General features: G+C 48.2%; 7 protein-coding genes across 7 annotated transcripts; 2 read left to right on the top strand and 5 right to left on the bottom strand.

Annotated features, from left to right (window-relative positions):
* Positions 1–69: 69 nt before the first annotated feature.
* On the bottom strand, positions 70–1,687 carry MCYG_07925 (succinate semialdehyde dehydrogenase; the record flags this gene model as incomplete). The annotated part of the gene is made up of 3 exons (XM_002844096.1): positions 70–183; positions 311–1,195; positions 1,277–1,687. 3 exons carry the CDS (start codon positions 1,685–1,687, stop codon positions 70–72), a joined length of 1,410 nt encoding a protein of 469 aa, XP_002844142.1.
* Positions 1,688–2,405: 718 nt separating this feature from the next.
* MCYG_07924 (conserved hypothetical protein) lies at positions 2,406–3,643 on the bottom strand (the record flags this gene model as incomplete). Its single annotated transcript, XM_002844095.1, has 4 exons — positions 2,406–3,264; positions 3,326–3,347; positions 3,414–3,527; positions 3,595–3,643. 4 exons carry the CDS (start codon positions 3,641–3,643, stop codon positions 2,406–2,408), a joined length of 1,044 nt encoding a protein of 347 aa, XP_002844141.1.
* Positions 3,644–4,759: 1,116 nt separating this feature from the next.
* Positions 4,760–7,686, bottom strand: MCYG_07923 (DUF323 domain-containing protein; the record flags this gene model as incomplete). The annotated part of the gene is made up of 7 exons (XM_002844094.1): positions 4,760–4,826; positions 4,885–4,966; positions 5,021–5,283; positions 5,341–6,226; positions 6,283–6,513; positions 6,635–7,305; positions 7,406–7,686. The coding sequence occupies 7 exons, from the start codon at positions 7,684–7,686 to the stop codon at positions 4,760–4,762; spliced, it is 2,481 nt and encodes an 826-aa protein (XP_002844140.1).
* A 1,558-nt stretch (positions 7,687–9,244) lies between these two features.
* On the top strand, positions 9,245–9,829 carry MCYG_07922 (uncharacterized protein; the record flags this gene model as incomplete). Its single annotated transcript, XM_002844093.1, has 1 exon — positions 9,245–9,829. The coding sequence occupies one exon, from the start codon at positions 9,245–9,247 to the stop codon at positions 9,827–9,829; it is 585 nt and encodes a 194-aa protein (XP_002844139.1).
* Positions 9,830–12,229: 2,400 nt separating this feature from the next.
* On the top strand, positions 12,230–13,719 carry MCYG_07921 (uncharacterized protein; the record flags this gene model as incomplete). The annotated part of the gene is made up of 6 exons (XM_002844092.1): positions 12,230–12,460; positions 12,526–12,562; positions 12,620–12,687; positions 12,747–13,123; positions 13,187–13,254; positions 13,316–13,719. 6 exons carry the CDS (start codon positions 12,230–12,232, stop codon positions 13,717–13,719), a joined length of 1,185 nt encoding a protein of 394 aa, XP_002844138.1.
* Positions 13,720–14,032: 313 nt separating this feature from the next.
* MCYG_07920 (monooxygenase) lies at positions 14,033–16,088 on the bottom strand (the record flags this gene model as incomplete). The annotated part of the gene is made up of 7 exons (XM_002844091.1): positions 14,033–14,110; positions 14,184–14,288; positions 14,377–14,524; positions 14,592–14,935; positions 15,006–15,340; positions 15,449–15,850; positions 15,917–16,088. 7 exons carry the CDS (start codon positions 16,086–16,088, stop codon positions 14,033–14,035), a joined length of 1,584 nt encoding a protein of 527 aa, XP_002844137.1.
* Positions 16,089–16,314: 226 nt separating this feature from the next.
* MCYG_07919 (DUF92 domain-containing protein) lies at positions 16,315–17,673 on the bottom strand (the record flags this gene model as incomplete). The annotated part of the gene is made up of 4 exons (XM_002844090.1): positions 16,315–16,617; positions 16,690–17,098; positions 17,189–17,400; positions 17,488–17,673. The coding sequence occupies 4 exons, from the start codon at positions 17,671–17,673 to the stop codon at positions 16,315–16,317; spliced, it is 1,110 nt and encodes a 369-aa protein (XP_002844136.1).
* Positions 17,674–18,239: the final 566 nt, after the last annotated feature.

Below are 18,239 nucleotides of genomic sequence, written 5' to 3'. Positions count from 1 at the left end.
AGATATTAAAATAAATAGCGGTTATACATATTCGTACAGTCATATTAATTACCGGGGATCGTTTGGAATCTACTTTGGATAATCCTTCAAATGGAAGCTCTTCAGCTTGACAAACTGGTCGAACCCGAACCGGCTGAGGGTGACTCCCCTTCCGGAGTTTTTCCATCCAGTCCAAGCAAGATCCTATGAGAGAGAGGAAAGTTAGAATGTGGGTGTTGACAAAGGTCTTGTGCTGTAGGGGATGAGAGAGATTGAGAAAAGAACTGGAAGGTCATGCAAGGCAGCACAAGGGTTTCGGCAAAAAACTCACTGGGCTCGGATAATCGGCTCGGTTGATGAAGACGGTGCCAGCTTCGATATCTTGTATCAGCTTCTCTCCTGTCGCGACGTCCTTGGTCCAGACGCTGGCGGTGAGGCCCAGGTCGCTGTCGTTCATCCATCGGATGGCCTCACTGTCGTCCCTGACTTTCATGACGGGTATGACGGGGCCGAAGGTCTCTTCAGACATTACCCGCATGGCGTGTGTGACGCCGGTGAGCAGCGTAGGTTTGACAAAGTTGCCATCGGGCGGGAGGTTGTCGAAGGTGGTGTTTGCCGGAGTTTCGTCTTTGGCGCCCTTTTTGATGGCGTCGTCTATGTGGGAGAGGATGTTCTCTCTGGCCTTTTTGGATATGACGGGCCCGACCTGGGTCTTGCTGTCGAAGGGGTCGCCAACACGGTAGCTGGTGAGCACCTTTTTGACCTCCTGGACGAAATTGTCGTGGACCTTTTCGTGAACGTATACCCGTTCGATGGAGCAGCAGCTCTGGCCGCTGTTGAAGATGGCGCCGTCAACGATCTCCTCTGCGGCCCAGGCCAGGTCTACGTCTTCACGGACGTAGGCCGCATCGTTGCCGCCGAGCTCGAGGCCGACGTTGACGATGCGGTCTGCCGCCGCCTTCTGGACGGCGAGGCCTCCGGCGACGGACCCGGTGAAGCAGATGTGGTTGATCAGGGGAGACCGGATGATGGTTTCGAGGTCGACGAGGGAGCCACAATGGAAGTACTGCAGCACATCACGGGGAAGGCCCGCTTCGAGGAAGATGGAGGAAATGTGCTCGACCACTGTTGGGGTTTGTGGGGAAGGTTTAAGGATTACGACGTTGCCAGCTAAGATCGCAGGGATCAAGCTATTGACGAGGATCAAGTAGGGGTACTAATTCGTGGATGAGCATCTTTCTATAGCAGCACAGGCATGAGACAGACATGAGAGAATTCGCGGAAGAGGTGAGCTTACGTTCCAGGCAAAAATGATGAGGACGACGCCCAGGGGCTCCTTTTTGAGATATCTCTTGAACCCCGGCTCGTCGTCGCCGGGGACGGGCTCGCCCAGGGCCTCACACGCCACCCGGTTAAGGTATTCACCTCGCTTGATGGCCGTCGTGATCTCAACGCCGGTGTAGGCGATAGGCCGCCCCATCTGCTCAGTAACTTCGCGGGCGAGGGTGTCCTTCCGCTGGGCCATGAGCCCGAGCGCTCTGGCGACTATCTCCTGTCTCTGGCCGAGCGTCGTGGACCTGGAGAACGACCGGAAGGCGTCCTGGGCGGTCCTGGGCAGCGTGGCAAGCTCGTCTGCGGTCACGCCGGCTCTGGTCACGACGGGCTTGTTGGTGATGGGCGAGATGGTAGTCAGCGTTTCAGCGGCCATGGCGACGACGGAACGCAGCCAGCGACGAACAGCTCTCTGTGGTATTATTCCCTCTATAGCAGACACGCGCATGGAAGAGTGAGAGGCAGGACAGGAAGAAAGACGATGCGAGCTGGCGACCAAGCCCGCTTTTTAAGATATCGTAATATCGACTTGCCCTCGGACTCTGTGGGTCGAGGGGGTTCGACTGGAACAGCCGCGTTTACCGACAACTCCGCGGGCTTCTTCAGGCCATGGCAGATGCGCGCGCCGTCTTGTCTCCAGCCATCTCAGTCGTTCAGCGTCAAGATACAAAAGTCGAACGTCTCGAGATGTCAAAACATCGACTTTTGGTCTCTTTTCGAGCTTCTTCTTTCGGCCAAAAAGCGCCGGACAAAAGTTTCGGCATCCCGAGTCCCAAAAGGGTAATCAGTCGCGCGACTTCATCAACATACAAAATAGACTTACAAGAAGATACGAGAGAAGATACAAGAGAAGATACCAAGATGAAAGACAGATCAAGACAGATACAAGAAGATACAAGACAGATGCAAGACAGATACAAGACACAAGTCAAGATACCTAGATGCAGGAGACAAGACAGATCAAGACAGATACAAGAGAAGCAGATGCAAGACAGATACCAAGATGAAAGACAAGACAGATCAAGACAGATACAAGAGAAGCAGATGCAAGACAGATACCAAGATGAAAGACAAGACAGATACCTGAAGTACGACTACTCCTCGACCGGATCCTCCGTCAACTTCTCGCCCGTCTCCCAGTTCACGATCTTGCTGTTCCGGACCATGGCGTTGTAGGTACGCTTGTTGGCGAAGCGCCAGTAGGCAGCGCTGCGTCTCATGGTCTCCCTCGCCTCGTTCGACACCGTCTCCATGTCTGCGAAGATGGCCTCCGCCAGCTTGGTGAGCAGCGCCTTGCGGTCCTTGCTGGAGTTTCTCTCGTTGATCCGGATGTTGAACTCGGCCAGAATCTCTCTGATGATCGGTAGCTCAGCCTTGTTGACGCCCCCGTACTCTCCTCTCTCTCGAGACGGAGAGCCCACCTTCTCCCTTAACTCGTTGTTTGCCCCGTTTGGCTCCAGTTTGGCGGCAGCCTCCCGAGCCTGCTTTTCCAGGGCCTGGAACCGCTGGATACCGGCAACAAAGAAAGCGTCCGCGTCCTCGGGCCCCCAGGAAGACTCCAGCAGGCTGGTTCGGTGGATGGCCTTGCCTACAAACTCAATGGAGCTCGCCAGGATGACTCCCGGCACCGCTGGCCGGCTGGCCTGGCGTCTGATCGACTTGGCCACACTCTTCTCAAACTTTATCGCTCTCTTCTCCGCCCTCCTGTCCTTGATGGACTGCGTTCTCTTCAGAGACGGGTTCTGGTTGGTTGATCGGGTAATGGCACCTCTACTCCCCTTTACCTTGTTCCAGACGGAAGGAAGTGCAGTGTTATTTTCGCTGAGAGCATTTACCCGGTCAGCAAACTTGATAGTCCGCGTCCCTTCTCCTCTGTCGAGGTCGTAGATCTGCTCCACAAGCGCTGCAATGTCTCGATGCCGCTTCTCGTGAAGCTCATTCGACTTTCGACAGCTATTTTGTCCTTCAAGTTAGCCAGGGCATACAACACGAGCCAGCCATCTTCCAAACTTACGGTTCGCATTTATGGCTATTTCCTATACGTCGCAGAAGTTAGCCATGCCCTTCGAAATATCTATACCCTTTCAACTCGATCAACATACCGATATGGAACATCGTTTGGTGGTACCTCAAACATGGCTCCGTATGCTTTCCATAGCAAGCCCTCCTTGCCTTTTGGCTGTTAAGACATGTCCCACAAACTCCACATCCGTGGTCTGTGTCACAAGACGGTGAGGGAATGTTAGCAACAGTCTTAAAAGGGGCAACTAGTTGTTTCCTTACAAAGACCTGGGCTATCCTCCCATTTGAAAAAATCAGTTTTTGTATCCATTGCAATATTGGCCTGGGTGGGAATCTGGGAGACAAGAAGATTAGATAAAGGTATCTTCAAAGGTAAGTAGAAGTGTCAGAGTTCGATACTATGACACTCAGCTGTTTGTGTGCCGTCTTGGTAAGAGATCTTGGTGTTATCAAGGACGAGGTGTTGTATAAGGAGGTTGAAGTATCAAGAGAAGAGAAAAAGATCAAGCCCTGGCTGGCTTTTTATACAGAAGCCAGTGAGTCCTCTGTCCATCAGGAATTCCATCGGTCTACTAACTGCCTTCTATATCGTATGAATGAGTATAGACCAGTTATTCACTACTAATATGGGATTAAGACGAATAATGCTATTAACCAGTAATTTTTCACCTTTGACAGACCTGTTGAATATAAGGCAATTCCCCATCATTATATAGCTCTATCACTCAATATCCTTCTTAAATGGAATATTTAACATGGCAAGCCCCTTTCATCAAGATGATGGGAGTTATCTTTCATCACAGCCAGAAATAAAACACCAGGCTTAGGATGATGCTACACGCCTATTATCTTCAAAAAGGTTGACATTAGATGCCAGTGTTGGCCTTTCCGTCCTATAAGCACTGGTATGTCCTGCATTCCTAACCTCCGCAAGGGGTAGAAACGAGTCGAATATAGATGCATCAACTTGCCGGGTTCATTGTCTCCCTGCTTTGTTGCATTCCTACCGCCCGTTTCCACCCCCTAGTGAGTACGCGGCGGTGAAATCGATACAAGGACACTCACTGCCTACAACAACGCACTCTGATCTCGACTACAGCATGCTTGAAAGGTACTACGTGAAGGCCAAGACCATTCCCGTTCCGTAGAGAAAGGAGATATTCTCTTCCATGAAAGTATGAAAAGATATTGAACTCGAATGAGTGATTTCTTGCCGCAATAAATCCTCGAATTCATCGGAATTAATTAGGGAACAACCTGGTGATGAAGAAAGGCAATGGCAAGCAACGTTTGATAATTAATATTAAGATGAATCGCACTGAAAGCAGAGTCAGGACACATCATCAAGAGCGGGGAGTATTAATATATTATCTGATTCTAGCATGAAACGTAGCAATCCCAGGATAGCATGTCGAACAGTGCATGTTCAATCATCACGCACTAGACGAGCGCCGGCCCAGACATATGGGTAGTTTCGCTGATACCAATTGACACTAAAAGATAGATTAGCGGTCACGGACCATAACAGTAAAGAGGGCAAGATGAGCATACAAGGTCGAGCGGCCTGCGAGCCTTGGGTGAGTTGCCCACGATCCTCCGAGAACGATATTATGCTTGCCGTCGAAGAAATCCGCTACAAAGTATGAAGTTAGCTAGATTGTATATGAGTCAAGTAAGTGGCACCTACCGGTGTATGCTGGGTAAAGGCTCATCGGTTTAAACCCTTCGTGGGCCTGTAGAGTAGAACTAGTCCACTCCCATAACCCTCCAAAGTCACCCTGGCCACAGAGTTTATTCCCTTTCTGGGTGACTGGAGTTGGATGCCAATGGGTAAACCCAACATTGCAGCCATCGAGGTCAACATACACTGGTCCATGTATTTTCATAGGGGTTTGCACCGGCTGATGGCTAGTGCAGTACTCTGGTTTCTTTAATTCGGTTGTAGAGGGCCTGATAATAAGCATGTTAATTGGCAGAACGAAACAAGGAAGCATCGTAGCAACTAACCTGAGCTCATTTGTCGAATGGTTGGTCCCGGTAGGAGAGGTAAGTGAGTACTTGTACAAGCTTCTAACCTCCTCAAAAGTAGGAATCCGGCAGTTCATCCACTTTGCGTACTGGGTTAACTCTTCATAAGACGCAGCGACGGGCCAGTCCAACACCCATTCCAGCGGCACTGGGCCAAAGACAGTGCGAACAGCATACTCGGTGACAACATTATGAGAGCTATTTCCGGAGGAGAGAGTTTCTATACCGTCATTGGTAGATTCATTCTCGGTATGTTTTTTAACCCAAGATGCGGGGACCTGTCCAATGCCTCTCTCTTCGAGGTATTTCGCGTATTCTCCATTAGTTATTGGCCTAGCTTTGGCCACAAAGCCTGGTACTTGGACTACCCGTCGTGGTTTCTCATTGTCCCATCCAAAGGAATTGCTGGGAATTTCATCTGATTCTGGCTCATTTAGACCAATTTCCAGAGTCTGCTCTGGAATATCAAACCATTCGTTGGGGACAGCCTTCTCGGCCGAGTTAGATGCTAGCTGTTTGAAATCCGGTTCAGGAACTAGCGGAGGAGGCATGGTGCTACTGCTCTGTAAAAGCATGTAAAGGAAAGTTTCCAGATGCATCGTTTCGTGCTCGAAGCTAATCCATAGAGCTTCTGCGATCCGTCTATCACCCGTCTTAGCGTCAGAGTAGAGAGATTTCGCCCTCACCCTGACTTTCTGCTGATATTCAACCAAGGTCTCGACAGCCGGCCATTCATCGGGAATTGCGCTATGATCATGACAGTGGTCGGGGTTATCAACGTCAGGGTCAATACCACGCTCAAACATGGAATGAAAATTTGCCGGTTCGGTAGGTATGCCGCTAGTTGCGCATGTAAGGTGTCTATCTATTACTTGCATTAACTTCGACCAAGATAAAAAGGTTTGTTGGATTTCCGCTCACCCATAAACGCTGGGATATGTCCTAGGTAGAATATTAAAGAGTTCCTCAGATTAATAGGCCTGGATAGCAAGTCGTTAGGGGGCACCATAGCAGTGGTAACCGTATCCCATAGCTTCCAAACTGCTTCAAAGTCTCCTAGGGCTGGAACGACACCCTTCACATACTCTGGCCCCTTCGTTGGTAGCTGATAGGGATTCATCGTGGCAGACGCAGAAGACAGGATATAGATATCTATGTCACGTAATTGCATATTCTTCAGCATAGATCTATATATACTGTGGTAAAACCAGTGGGAAGAGCCCGTTCCAGGATACCCTTGCTGGCTTGGCTGCGTAGGCGGGGTTCTACTTACTGTACTCGTCGCCAAATTTCCGGGTTGGCTGTAAACCGGCTTCGCGCCAAAGCTTTTCGCATTCATCTGCTCCGAATTTGAAGGCTTGCTCAAAAAATATCTTTTCGCCCTTCTTGATGTGAATGTCCCTGATGACGGTATCGGTTAGTGGAACATAATAGGCTCTGTGACACCCTTGTGTTTGATCAAACTCCCCAATTGCATCCCATTCACCCAGCTTGAAAGCTTCAAAGCCGAGGATAGTGTTTGCGTTGGACAGCCCGTTCAGGTAGAATTGCTTTGTCACTCCTTTGCTGTCGTTGTAAGCTCTGAACACCTTCTCGGAGGCCTTGCAGGGGTCCAAAGCAATAACCATCGAATCCACTGGTCCCAAACTCCTGGCGAATCCACTAAGAAAGCCTGCAGCCTCCGTAGGATTAAAGTTGCCCATGGATGATCCCAAAGACATAACCCAAGTTGGTTTGTTTCTGTTGACGAGTTTGTTCAGCCAGGCGAGCCCATCATCGTAGGTACCCCAGAGCCCACCACACTTGACGTATCGATAGCTCTTCGACGGTAGCTCTGCGAAGGTGCGGTGAAGCTCTTCCAACGAAAGGTCAAGGGCATAGTATTCTACCGACTTCTTGGTTCGCTCAAGCTCATTCAATAAAATCTCGATTTTTCGCAGATTCCTACATTCGCGGTTAAAATCGAATAGCCGACGGGGAGGGGCATGTCATGTTTCGCGTTGACCGGAAAGATGGTTCTTTCGAGGGATAGAGGAAGACAAACCCACTCCCCAGCTCAACTAATTGACAATTCTCAGGGATAATTGCAGCAATCTTGGCAGCATTTGCTGTCAAGACCTCGATCTCCGCGTTCGTCAAGTAATATTCATCTAGGTAAGTAATATCCTCGAATAGTCGAAGTCCTTTGGTGTCATATAACAGTAAAGTAGGTAAACTTTTCTCTTTGGCTTGGAGGCCATGATAAATGTCCTGCACTAACGAGCTTTCGAGGCTGTTTCTGCGGATGTCCACAATATCAACATTTGATGTAGCAATAGGTGACATGATGCTCGCTAGATTCTTCTAGAGGATATGTTTAGACGAATTAGGGACTGTTTGGCGTGGTAACACCAGAAATAAGACAACAAGCTTGTTCAGAATGTAGGCTTCAACAAGCGGGGGGCCATAAATATATATATACTGTATTATATATAGAGAGATATTGGCAAGATACTTGTACTAGTACAAGGAACTCGGGAGTCCTGCGGGCCTCGGGCCAAATACCCGTACAATAGTACGGAATATGCTTGAGCGAAATCAAGGGTTTAACGGAATCTGAGGAATCATTGCAACAGTTACCAGAACAAAGTTCACAATGTCATAAAACTGGAGAAGTATGCTTCAATATCCCGGCCTGGATAGACAGCTCGAACAGCTCTCAGAAGATATTTGAGTCACCGCGCGACTTTGACCGAGGAAGCATATACTATGCATGTCATACCATCAAGTAGGGCGTGGGGAAGCAACAATGAGGTATTTCGGCATTTTTCTACTTTTCGTATGGCGACATCCCTGCAAGTTCTCCGCCAGCAAGCCAGGCGCAGGGAATATTAATGTGCGACATCATCGATCGCTGATTTGCACAGGCAGGCCGGTACAAAATCCAGCCCGCGAGGAGGAGGATCATCTGGCTGTCATGGGCCCACGACTATGACGCAGCTGCCAAGGTGTCCTACGCAAGGAACAACAAGTTAGCGAAAGAGTGTCTATTTCATCCAGTCAAGATGAGGGGTTTTACACGGGGATGATACTATCCATGTCGAGGTAGCATGCTTGGTGGCTTAGAGAGTCGCTTTTAGTCGCTGGAGTTTCTCGTACACGAAGAAGAACTAAAAAAGAGGTTGAAGTTTGGCGTGCGGCTGTTTGTTTGCTCTGTTGGCTCTGTTTGTTCGACATGTTTGTCTTGTTTGTATTTGCATTATTTGCACTGTTTGTTTGTTTACTTTGTTTGTATTGTTTATTTTGTTTACGTTGTTTACTTTGTTTACGTTGTTTACTTTGTATGTTTGTGTTTGCACTAAAGTTCAACTTTAGCAACATCAAGATCAACATTTTAATATCAATATAACATTAATATCGACACCACAAAAGCACCAGAAGAACTGATGGATGACTAGCATTCCGTGGCAATGTTAATGTTGACAAATAAGAGGCTTCCTTGTAGTCCTTAAGGATATATATGCTTATAACCGGACTAGGCATCCCATCAACTAGAAATAATGGAACTTCCCATCACCCGCTACCATGCAAAGAGCTACATAGTTTACGCAAATTCTCTTTATTCTTGTATTTTGTTGGAATGCATTTAACATAAATTCACTAACAATTCACTGTAGGAAGCTGCCCTTTGCTATATCTTATTTACTGTGACAGATGGGGCCCAAGGCACTACCCTAGGCAATACCATTCCTGAAGGCAAAGTTCCTCAACCTAGCTTGATAGAGCTGGCAAGATTGTCTACAAACTTCTTGGAGAGAGGAAGACTCTTCGAGATAACTTTCGCCTGCTCTAAAAAACTATTACTGATCTCTAACCCCACCCTTAAGAGAACTGGTTGATCATCATGGAAAGTCAAGTAGCTGTCTCAAAAAGCATACGCAACAATAGCAGCTATCTCTCTTTTGTTCTGGCCGCTGAACCACGCTGGATACAGGACACTTGGGTCTCCTTTCCTGCCAACGAAAAATTACTGGGCGTCGCAGAATACAAATGGAGCCGAGGAGAATCACAGCGTGCTTTGAACGAGCTATGCATCGTGCGGAAAGCCACAAAGCCAGGTAGCTACGACTGGATACAAACCATTCTTCTCGAAAGCGCTATATTATTTTCGTCTGGTGAGTATGGAAGGGCACGCTCGTTCGCTTCTGAGGTTCTATATAAATGTGAGAGCCAAGTCGAGAGTTATTCTGTTGCCACCTGTAGGCTCCGTGATATCGCGCATTTTCTACACGGAAAAATCTTTATGGCTCAAAGTGAGTGGGCTGAAGCATACTCGGAGTTTTCTCAAGTTGTCTCTGCCCCCGAATACAATACCAGAGCAGATCAGTTTATGGTCATTACATATGAGAAATCAAACAAACCTAATGGAGAGGACTCACAATCTGCCTCTACTTCCCAGAATGAGAGCCAACTAACCCTGTGGATATAGATGCAACTGGGAATGCGGATGACCGGTTGAATAAATAAACTGACCTTGCCAATAATTCTTCCACCATGAAGGTGTTATAAGCGACTAGAAAAGCCCTGAGGGATCCATGATGGTTGTGACCTTGGCTCGATTTCAGTCGGATGCAGGAGATATGTCTAGGATACTCCTAAGTTGTTGTTGCTACATGAACCCCTTTATTTATTCCCTGTTTATTCTTTACTATGACCATTGCAATGATGTCAAGTCTAGGGAATTTCAAGTAGCACTGATGGCTGATATTTCAAACGGTGAACTGGAAGTTTCCACTTCTCCGTTTTGGCATGCCGTCTACACGAGATGAGCTGCTCTACATAAACTATCAAACGGTACACTTCTTTAGCAGGAGGCTAACATCAAAGGTACGCAAATAGATTCGGCCACTGGGTCGATCATAAGCAGTATTTGCAGTAAACTGGTAAAAGTCTACGGTGTCAAAACTTTTCAAAGTGGCGGTTATATAGACGCAATTCTTATACTGTATGCTCACTCCCTCTCCTGACATATAAATCACTAACATCGCGCCAACAGAGCGATATCGGACGCCACTCCTTGCCACTCTACGTATCGAGTACGGTGGTATACTATTAAGCCAGCTTATCTTGAAAGCTTATTGATATTACAGAGTGCTTTATGCCAGCACGATTAGCATTTTTGGGCTTGAGTATCCGGCTCAGATCGATCTCTGTTATCCTGGCCAGGTCTATACGATCGATGGTTCCCCTGACCGATCACAAACCTCTGTATCCAGCGTCAGAGAGAAGAAGAACCTTGATATGAATAAGCACTTATTGTCCCTGCAGGGCTTCATGAGATGCTCCACTCGTTCTCTTCATAAAGGGATATTGCATATCCTTCATATCTAATAATATCCATTAAAGGCTCGCATGGGTTCCCGCTGTTTGCCCCTGAGGCTATTTTAATAATAAAACGATCAACACCTATTACATTTGTAGCCGATTATGCGACCCTCTTTCTTCCAGAGCGCCAACAAGTCCCTCGACTGATACCTTAACTAGTTGGTTAGCGCCTGGCCGAGCTGTTCCCTCCACCCCGTTCCCGCAAAGCCAATCGACTGCAGTTAAAACATTCTGGAAGCCGCTACTCCAGATTCGCTCCACCTGCCCGAGCCCCATGCTGATGGGCTGTTCAGTTTGCTATATTTACATTCAGGCCAATCGCGGCCCAGGCCGTGGCGTGGTTTCGAAGCTCTTTCTCGTTTGTACCACGTTCGTGTTTCATGGCTTGCCCGAGCTGCTTGGGCAGCTGGCGGCCACAGTGGATATGGAAATTTTGCCTATCAATGGGCGCTAGGCTGGGTGTATGGAATGTATTTGGAATGCTCAAGCGGCGAGCCCAGCATGCATTCTCTCAACTGTGATAGGCAGGCATTCCACCACTCCCTGCAACGGGTTTTATGTCCGCATCTAGTTGGCGCCTTTGACTGGAGGACGTTTTATGTGCATGGATCCTTGCTAACGTTCCGTTCGAAAGGGGTTGGTTTAGCGGCAAGGATTTGGAAAGGCTGCCCTACTATATGTGCATAGTACAACCTACGGCTGAGCATCCGCAAGATATTGCGATCAGACCCAGTACAAGTCTCGCTTGCAACCGGATTACCCTATCATAGAGAGTACGGGGTACGGACACCTCCGCCCTTGTTCCAGGGCAGCCAGTGGCCTTTACATTACAGGTTCTCCCGTGCTTCTTCTGCCAACACCTCCATATAGTTACCAGTCGCTTGTCTGAGCGCCGGGTCTCAGGAGTTTACAGCTCTCTTTTTGTTCAACGAGGGAAGCAGGCCTTGCCAACTCCACCCTGCCTTGTCTGAGCCATGCAGGGAAGTCAGATATAGTAGTACCCACTGGCCGCCTGGGTACTCAAGATGAATTACTTATTTTAAATCCCTGCCCCATCTTTTGGTTAGTCTCTCAAGATATTATATCCACCCAGGCCAAAAACATTGTTGACATGTTTCTTCCCTGGGCTTGAGGAACGAATGTTCTTTCATGCTTCTCGCTTTTATCCCTATATTTCCAGCCAATCGTTCCCCTGTCTCCCCTGTCAAACAGTGGTTGTCCACTCCGTTTCTCCATGCGGTGGTGATTCCGGAAGTTTGCTGATCAACAATAATAACTACTAATACTAAATGCATGTAAGGATGTGATAGTCTACCAACGTCTGCCTTCAACAGGTGAGTAAATACTCTATATTTCATGCTCCGTATATACCTTCGAAATGTACACAACACACATCAGAGACTGACTCGCCTCCCAGTTCAAACGATACACGGCCTCAGGTTCAAAGAACGGCTGCCCTTCGAATGATCAACCAACGAACTCTCGTCTGGTCCGTCCTACGCGCATGGATACGACAACTGTTGGACCTTTCGATCTTGACTCCATTTTGGTTGGCGCCCATGAGATGGGGAGCGATGGATTCCCTGTGGCCAGCGTGCCTGATAAGGGAATTGTACTCTTTATTGTCGGCACGGTGATGGTGATTATTGCCGGGCTTGTTGTTCTTCTCCGGCTGGTTGGCAGATATCTCAGAGAAGGACTTCGGATAGATGACTGGACGATTCTTGCGGCATTGGTGAGTATACTTCCCTTTCGCCCAATAATCCAAGAGCTAGCGGCACATTTACTCACATACACTAGCTCATCGCAATCGTTTTTACGGTAGTCCATAATATAGGTGAGTGATGCTTATCCCGACTCTTCTGTCATACTCACTAATTAAATTCTATAATAGGTGTTAGATATGGCCTGGGGAAACATGGAGATGATATTCCGGAGCAAGACAAAATTCAAGCATTCAAGGTATGTACCATCCTCTCGATATATGTCTACTACATGGCTTACATTCAAGCTCATTATAGATGCTTCTCTGTGCGCAAGTACTGTTTAAACTTATCATTGGTCTTACAAAAGCATCGATATTATTCCTATACCTGAGAGTCTTCGCTGCCAACAAGTACTTCCGGTGGGCTTGCATTAGCCTTATCATCTTCAGTAGCCTGGCATCCATCGCATACGTCTTTCCAACGCTTTTCCAATGTCGGCCGCTGGCGGCCTTTTGGGATCGCACAATTCCACATGAATGCATGAACGATCTGGGCATCTGGCTATCGTATGCTCTGATCAACATCATCACCGACATTTTGATATTCGCCCTGCCTATATATTATATTTCCCGACTCAGTCTTGAGTTCCGGGATAAAATAGCCCTAATCTTTGTTTTTCTTCTCGGTGGATTGTGAGAACTCCTTTCCCGTGCATTTTATATCTGAACAATAGCTGATCTTCTAACCGCTTATAGTGTTTGCCTTATTAGTATAATTCGCACCATGACTTTCTCAAAATCCGCCCAGCCGGTCGATGTTACATGTATGTTTCTCCCAGGTCCCTTATTCTTATTTGATGTATTATCGACTAACTTGGTTAGCAGATACCTTTCTCTTCAATGCCATATGGGCTACCATTGAGCTAAACACCGCCATAATATGCGCCTGTCTACCTATAATCCGCCAACCACTTTCCATACTCTTCCCCACAGTTTTCGGAAGCTCACCACAGTCAAGGGGCAGATGCTCAAGCTTATTCGGTTTTCGCTCTGCACGATATCGAAATCAACGGGTGGCAAACCCTTCTCTCAGCATCGCGGCTAGCCTACCTTGGAACATGCATAACGGGGACAACGTTGTGACAACCATGGTAGAGCCCGGACGAGATCTCGAACTCAGCAGAACAGGGAGCGAAGAACGAATAATTAATATGGAGACGCTCGAGGCGAATAATGGAGGGATCCTAAAACAGACCGCGGTTTATGTTTCTGAGACTAGAAAGGCGTAATGAGGAAAGGGATACAATATTGTAATGTTACCATGATTTGTACATATTTACTTGCTACTAGAGATTTACTCTCATGAGATAATATTTGAAGGACAAAGGATATTGAAGGGAAAAGAAGTTCAAACTAGCAATATTCTATGAAGCTGTTCCCCAATACTGTAGATACAATATAAATATAAGAGCAAGATATGTACATACCTTGTACAATTGAAGTATATTATGATTTTACCGATTGCAACCCTTGCTCCAAAGATCTCCCAGATACGATGAGGCGTTACCCACTGGCCCGAAGGTTAGACCCCTGATCGTGGGATCATGCCATGTCACCAGCATGGGAATCACCAGCATTAGAACCAAAAAGCCAGCTCCCCCAGGACTTCTTCGGAGGGCCCTGGAACCGAATCACCAAAGTCAGCTTATATTCGCCAGCGCCGCACAAACATTTATCACCTAGGGAATCCTACCTTGATATCCCAATCTGACCAGCAAGGGAATAAGCTTCGATACCAGTAGTAGGACTGCCGCCAGGGGTACGTTGTGCCATTCCATCCCTTGTCATTTGTATACCACTGTTTTTATTATAGTTTTTAGTTAATTAGATCCAAAACGATAAACAGGTCGAGAAACGGAAATGAATACAAATGAAGGGATACCCACCGATTTGCAACCGGTATGGAAGACAGTATTCTGAAGAGCGGCCTGGACCTTGTTGGCGTAGTCGCGTTCGGCCTCTTGCTTTACTTCGACGGAAGTGGCGTCACCCTTGAGAACGGGCTTGAGGATGCGGAGAGCATAATTCACGGAGCTTCCCATTGGGTATGGCCGTTAGTGAACTGATCACCGGGTAATTATTTGGAGGGAGTAACGCTCACTTTTCGGTAGCCATCAGAGCTGAAGTATGGCCGGTTGCGGAATTCGGCCCAAGCAACATGAAGAAGTTGGGAAATTCATGCATAGCAGAGCAATTATATGCTTCGGGGCCACCATATTCGGCCCAGTGTTCGCTGACGGATTTACCCCCACGGCCAAAGATATTCATGGTTTCCTTCATATAGTCGCTCGTATCGAACCCAGTAGCCAGAACGATGACGTCGGCCGGGATGAATCCGTCGCTTGTTTGGATCCCATCCGGAACAATTTGCTCAATCTTCTTATCTGTGAGTAGTACATTCTCGTTATGAAGGGTTTCAAGGTATCCGGAATCGAATATTCGGCGCTATTATAGCATGTTGGTTAGCTCAGGGCCAAATCGTCGGATTGGGAAGTTCAATTATCAGTGACCTTACCTTGCAGCCGATTTCGAAATCCGGGATGAGCATATCATGATATTTTTCGGGGGCCGTCTTCTTCATATAATTTTCTGATATGGTTCGTTTCTTCTCGCGTAATTTCCTCCCTTTCTCTGTCATTTCAAACATCGGAAATACACTTTCTGCCAAAAGATAGACCATAAATCGTTGGAGACGCAGAGCCAGGGGGACGTTCTGCAATACCCAGAGTACAGACGGAGGGTATTTGAAGTTGATAGGCGGTGCTAGCCAATGTTTTGAGCGCACAATCTGCGTAAGCGACTTGGTTTCGTTTGCAATTGCAGGGACGAGCTGTGTTGCGCTGCCTGAAGCTATATTAGACATCACATCATTATGCATATAGGGTTGAATCACAAATTATGCATATAGGGTTGAATCACAAATTATGCATATAGGATTGATATAGGGATCCCACGTACATCCATTTCCGATGACGACGACATTCTTCCCTTCCAGGGATACGTCGTGGTTCCATCTTGAAGAGTGGAAGATGTGCCCCTTGAACGAGGCCTTTCCGGGGATATTACAATGTCGAGGCTTCACTAACAGGCCAACTGCGCTGAACAACACCTGACATTCGTGCGTGAACTCCCGTCCGCTGTTGACATCCCTTAGGAAGAGAAGCCATCTTGAGCAGTCCTCCTGCCAGGCGCATTTAAGCACCTCCGTAGAGAGTGATATGCGGTGGCGCAAATCGTAAGCATCGACAACACCTTCGTTATACTCTCTTATCTCCTCGGACAGCGCCATCAGCTTCGTCCAATTGGGATTGAGAGCAAAAGAGAAGCTATAAAGAGCGCTGGGAATGTCACAGCCGCATCCTATAATTAGAGGTCAGAGTTCAACTGTTATTTTCGTTGCTTTTTATATAACCGTGAACAAGGTACCCGGATATGTGTTTGCCTCCCATGTACCGCCGAAAGCAGGTCGTCGTTCAAAGAATCTTATATCATTGATTTTATACCATCTTTTCAGCGTTGCTCCTAAGGCTGTTGCAGACAGCCCAGCGCCGATACAGGCGATCTGGCTGTATGATGTGGTATGATCTTTGGTCGCCATGGTCAAGTTGAATAGCTAGTTGAACGTCTTGTATCCCAGGTTGAAAGCAGCTGGCTGCCATCAGCTAAATATGTGCCCCGTACAGTTGGGTCTCGGATGAATATCCAAATTATGTATGGAAAGACCCAGTTTTTTGTGCTTCATCTTTGTGAAAAGGGGTAGAATCTAAGATTGTTCTTAATACAAGGACTAAAGGATGGCACGTCTACTGCATATTATAATCCTCTTATCGTCTCAGGAATATATTGCTGATGGGCGAACCCCAGACAAAGCTGGCGGTGGCCATGCCACCGACAGCCATCATACTCGCCATCAGAAAGTTGACGGCGTTGTTGTCCAGTATGTCACGGCCGGCAGTGACCTTGCGGCTCTCGTGGGCTGGATCTGAGACGCCAGGGTTATCATCGCGCGGAGAGGCATGAGGAGTCAGGGCGTTGGCGATGGTCTCGTTCGTTCGAAGGGATGTTTCTTGCCGGATAGGCGGATCTCCCGTGATTCTGGAAGTTAACGCGCCAGCATGAATAAGCACCTAATCACGGTCATGTTAATCGAACGAGGTAGAAACTACGGATGCAGGAGAGTGAGGTAGGACATGACAAACCTTTTGACCACCGCTGCCTTCGACGACCTTTCCGGTCTGCTTGTCGACGACTGTGGCTTGCAGCAGGCCCCCAAGAAGACTGTCGAGAAGGCTCCCCAGCGTACCACACACCGCGACTGCCAGCACCCACAGGCTCTTTTCCCTCCAGCCCCAAGCACACCCGCCGTCAAGGCCAAGGATCGCACCACCCGCAACCGGCGAACCCAAGGAACAAAACGGAAGCAGCAGAGACGTGATGGCAATCGTGAGAGCCCCCAGCGAGCCGGCCGCAACGCCAACGAGCGTTATGCCGCCATTCGTCCCAGGCGGGACCTTTCGAAAGGTAGGCGAGGTGATCAGACGGGGCGTGCTCTTGGAGAGGATCCCCAGTTCACTCGAGAAGGTATCAGCAGCAACGGCAGCGTAGGTCCTGCAGTTCGTAAAAAAAAAAAAAAAAAAAAAACCAGCGATCAGTTGACTGCCCACATTAACAGGGCACGAAAACAGACGGGTAACGTACGAAACGATCCCGACCATGGGCAGGCTTTCCGGCCTGCCGTAGGGGAAGCATGGTAGGTCCCCGTTTCTGCAGTATATTCGATAGCAGTCGAGTAATATGAGAATCGATGCAGCCCCAGAGTTTGCAAGCACCTGGATATGGGTCCGCGAGCCCTCACCACCCGCCGCTCCCGTCGCTGATATCGTCAGGCGGGCCTTCACATTGTGTTTCACCTAGATCGTACGAGTCATTCAGCCACCAGTGCCACCACCAGGACCAACCAACGACTGCTGCCTCGAGCGAAGGAAAAAAATACGTACCTTTGTCACCCTTGTGCCACCCAGGAAGAAGACGATGAGCAGGGCAAACGGGACAGAAGAGGGGTGGACTGCATGGACTGTCGCTGTGAGCGCCGCAAAAACAATGCCCAGCGGCGTCAGCGATTTTCGTGACCAGGCGCGATGTATCAGCAGCAGAGTGGCCGGAACTGCAATCATAGGCTTCATCCTGACGGCAGATTGCTAAAAGGCCTGGTCCTGTCTGCAACACAAGACGGAGTCACCGGAAGTTCTGCAAGTCGAGGTGACTGTGACGGTGTTGGTGTCCAGCTCAGGGCCTGCCAGCAGCAACTAAAGCAAGGTAGGCGACTATGACAGGTTAGAGACCGATGCAGGCGGGTTCGCTATCACCGTTCGATGTCATTCCAAAACATCGTCGTCGTAAACAGTAAACATCGTAGACATCGCCGTCGCGAATCTTTATATCCCTGCTGACTCATCTAGTTATATCTCTTCATCTAGAGTCTCTTCTAGTTATATCTCATCTTCTGTACAAGAGTCTCTCCTATACAAGTCTTGCAAGTATATACGGGGTTCCTTCATCCCCGTTTCTTCCCCGCTCTCCAACAGACGGTACCGAGACGACGGCCTGTTTGATAGGTGGTTGGATATGCAGGGCTGGCTCGATCCAAAATATCAACCAGCCCTTCGATCGCCTTGAATAACAGGTATTGAGTATTTGTCTTACCATCTGCCATTCGAGGATTACGTGCGTGCAGCTGGCAAGGTAAATA

The sequence above is a fragment of the Microsporum canis genome, genomic scaffold (assembly GCF_000151145.1).
Source record: "Microsporum canis CBS 113480 supercont1.7 genomic scaffold, whole genome shotgun sequence".
In the NCBI taxonomy this organism is placed as follows: Eukaryota; Fungi; Ascomycota; class Eurotiomycetes; order Onygenales; family Arthrodermataceae; genus Microsporum; species Microsporum canis.
This window is presented reverse-complemented; position numbering and strand designations above follow the sequence as displayed.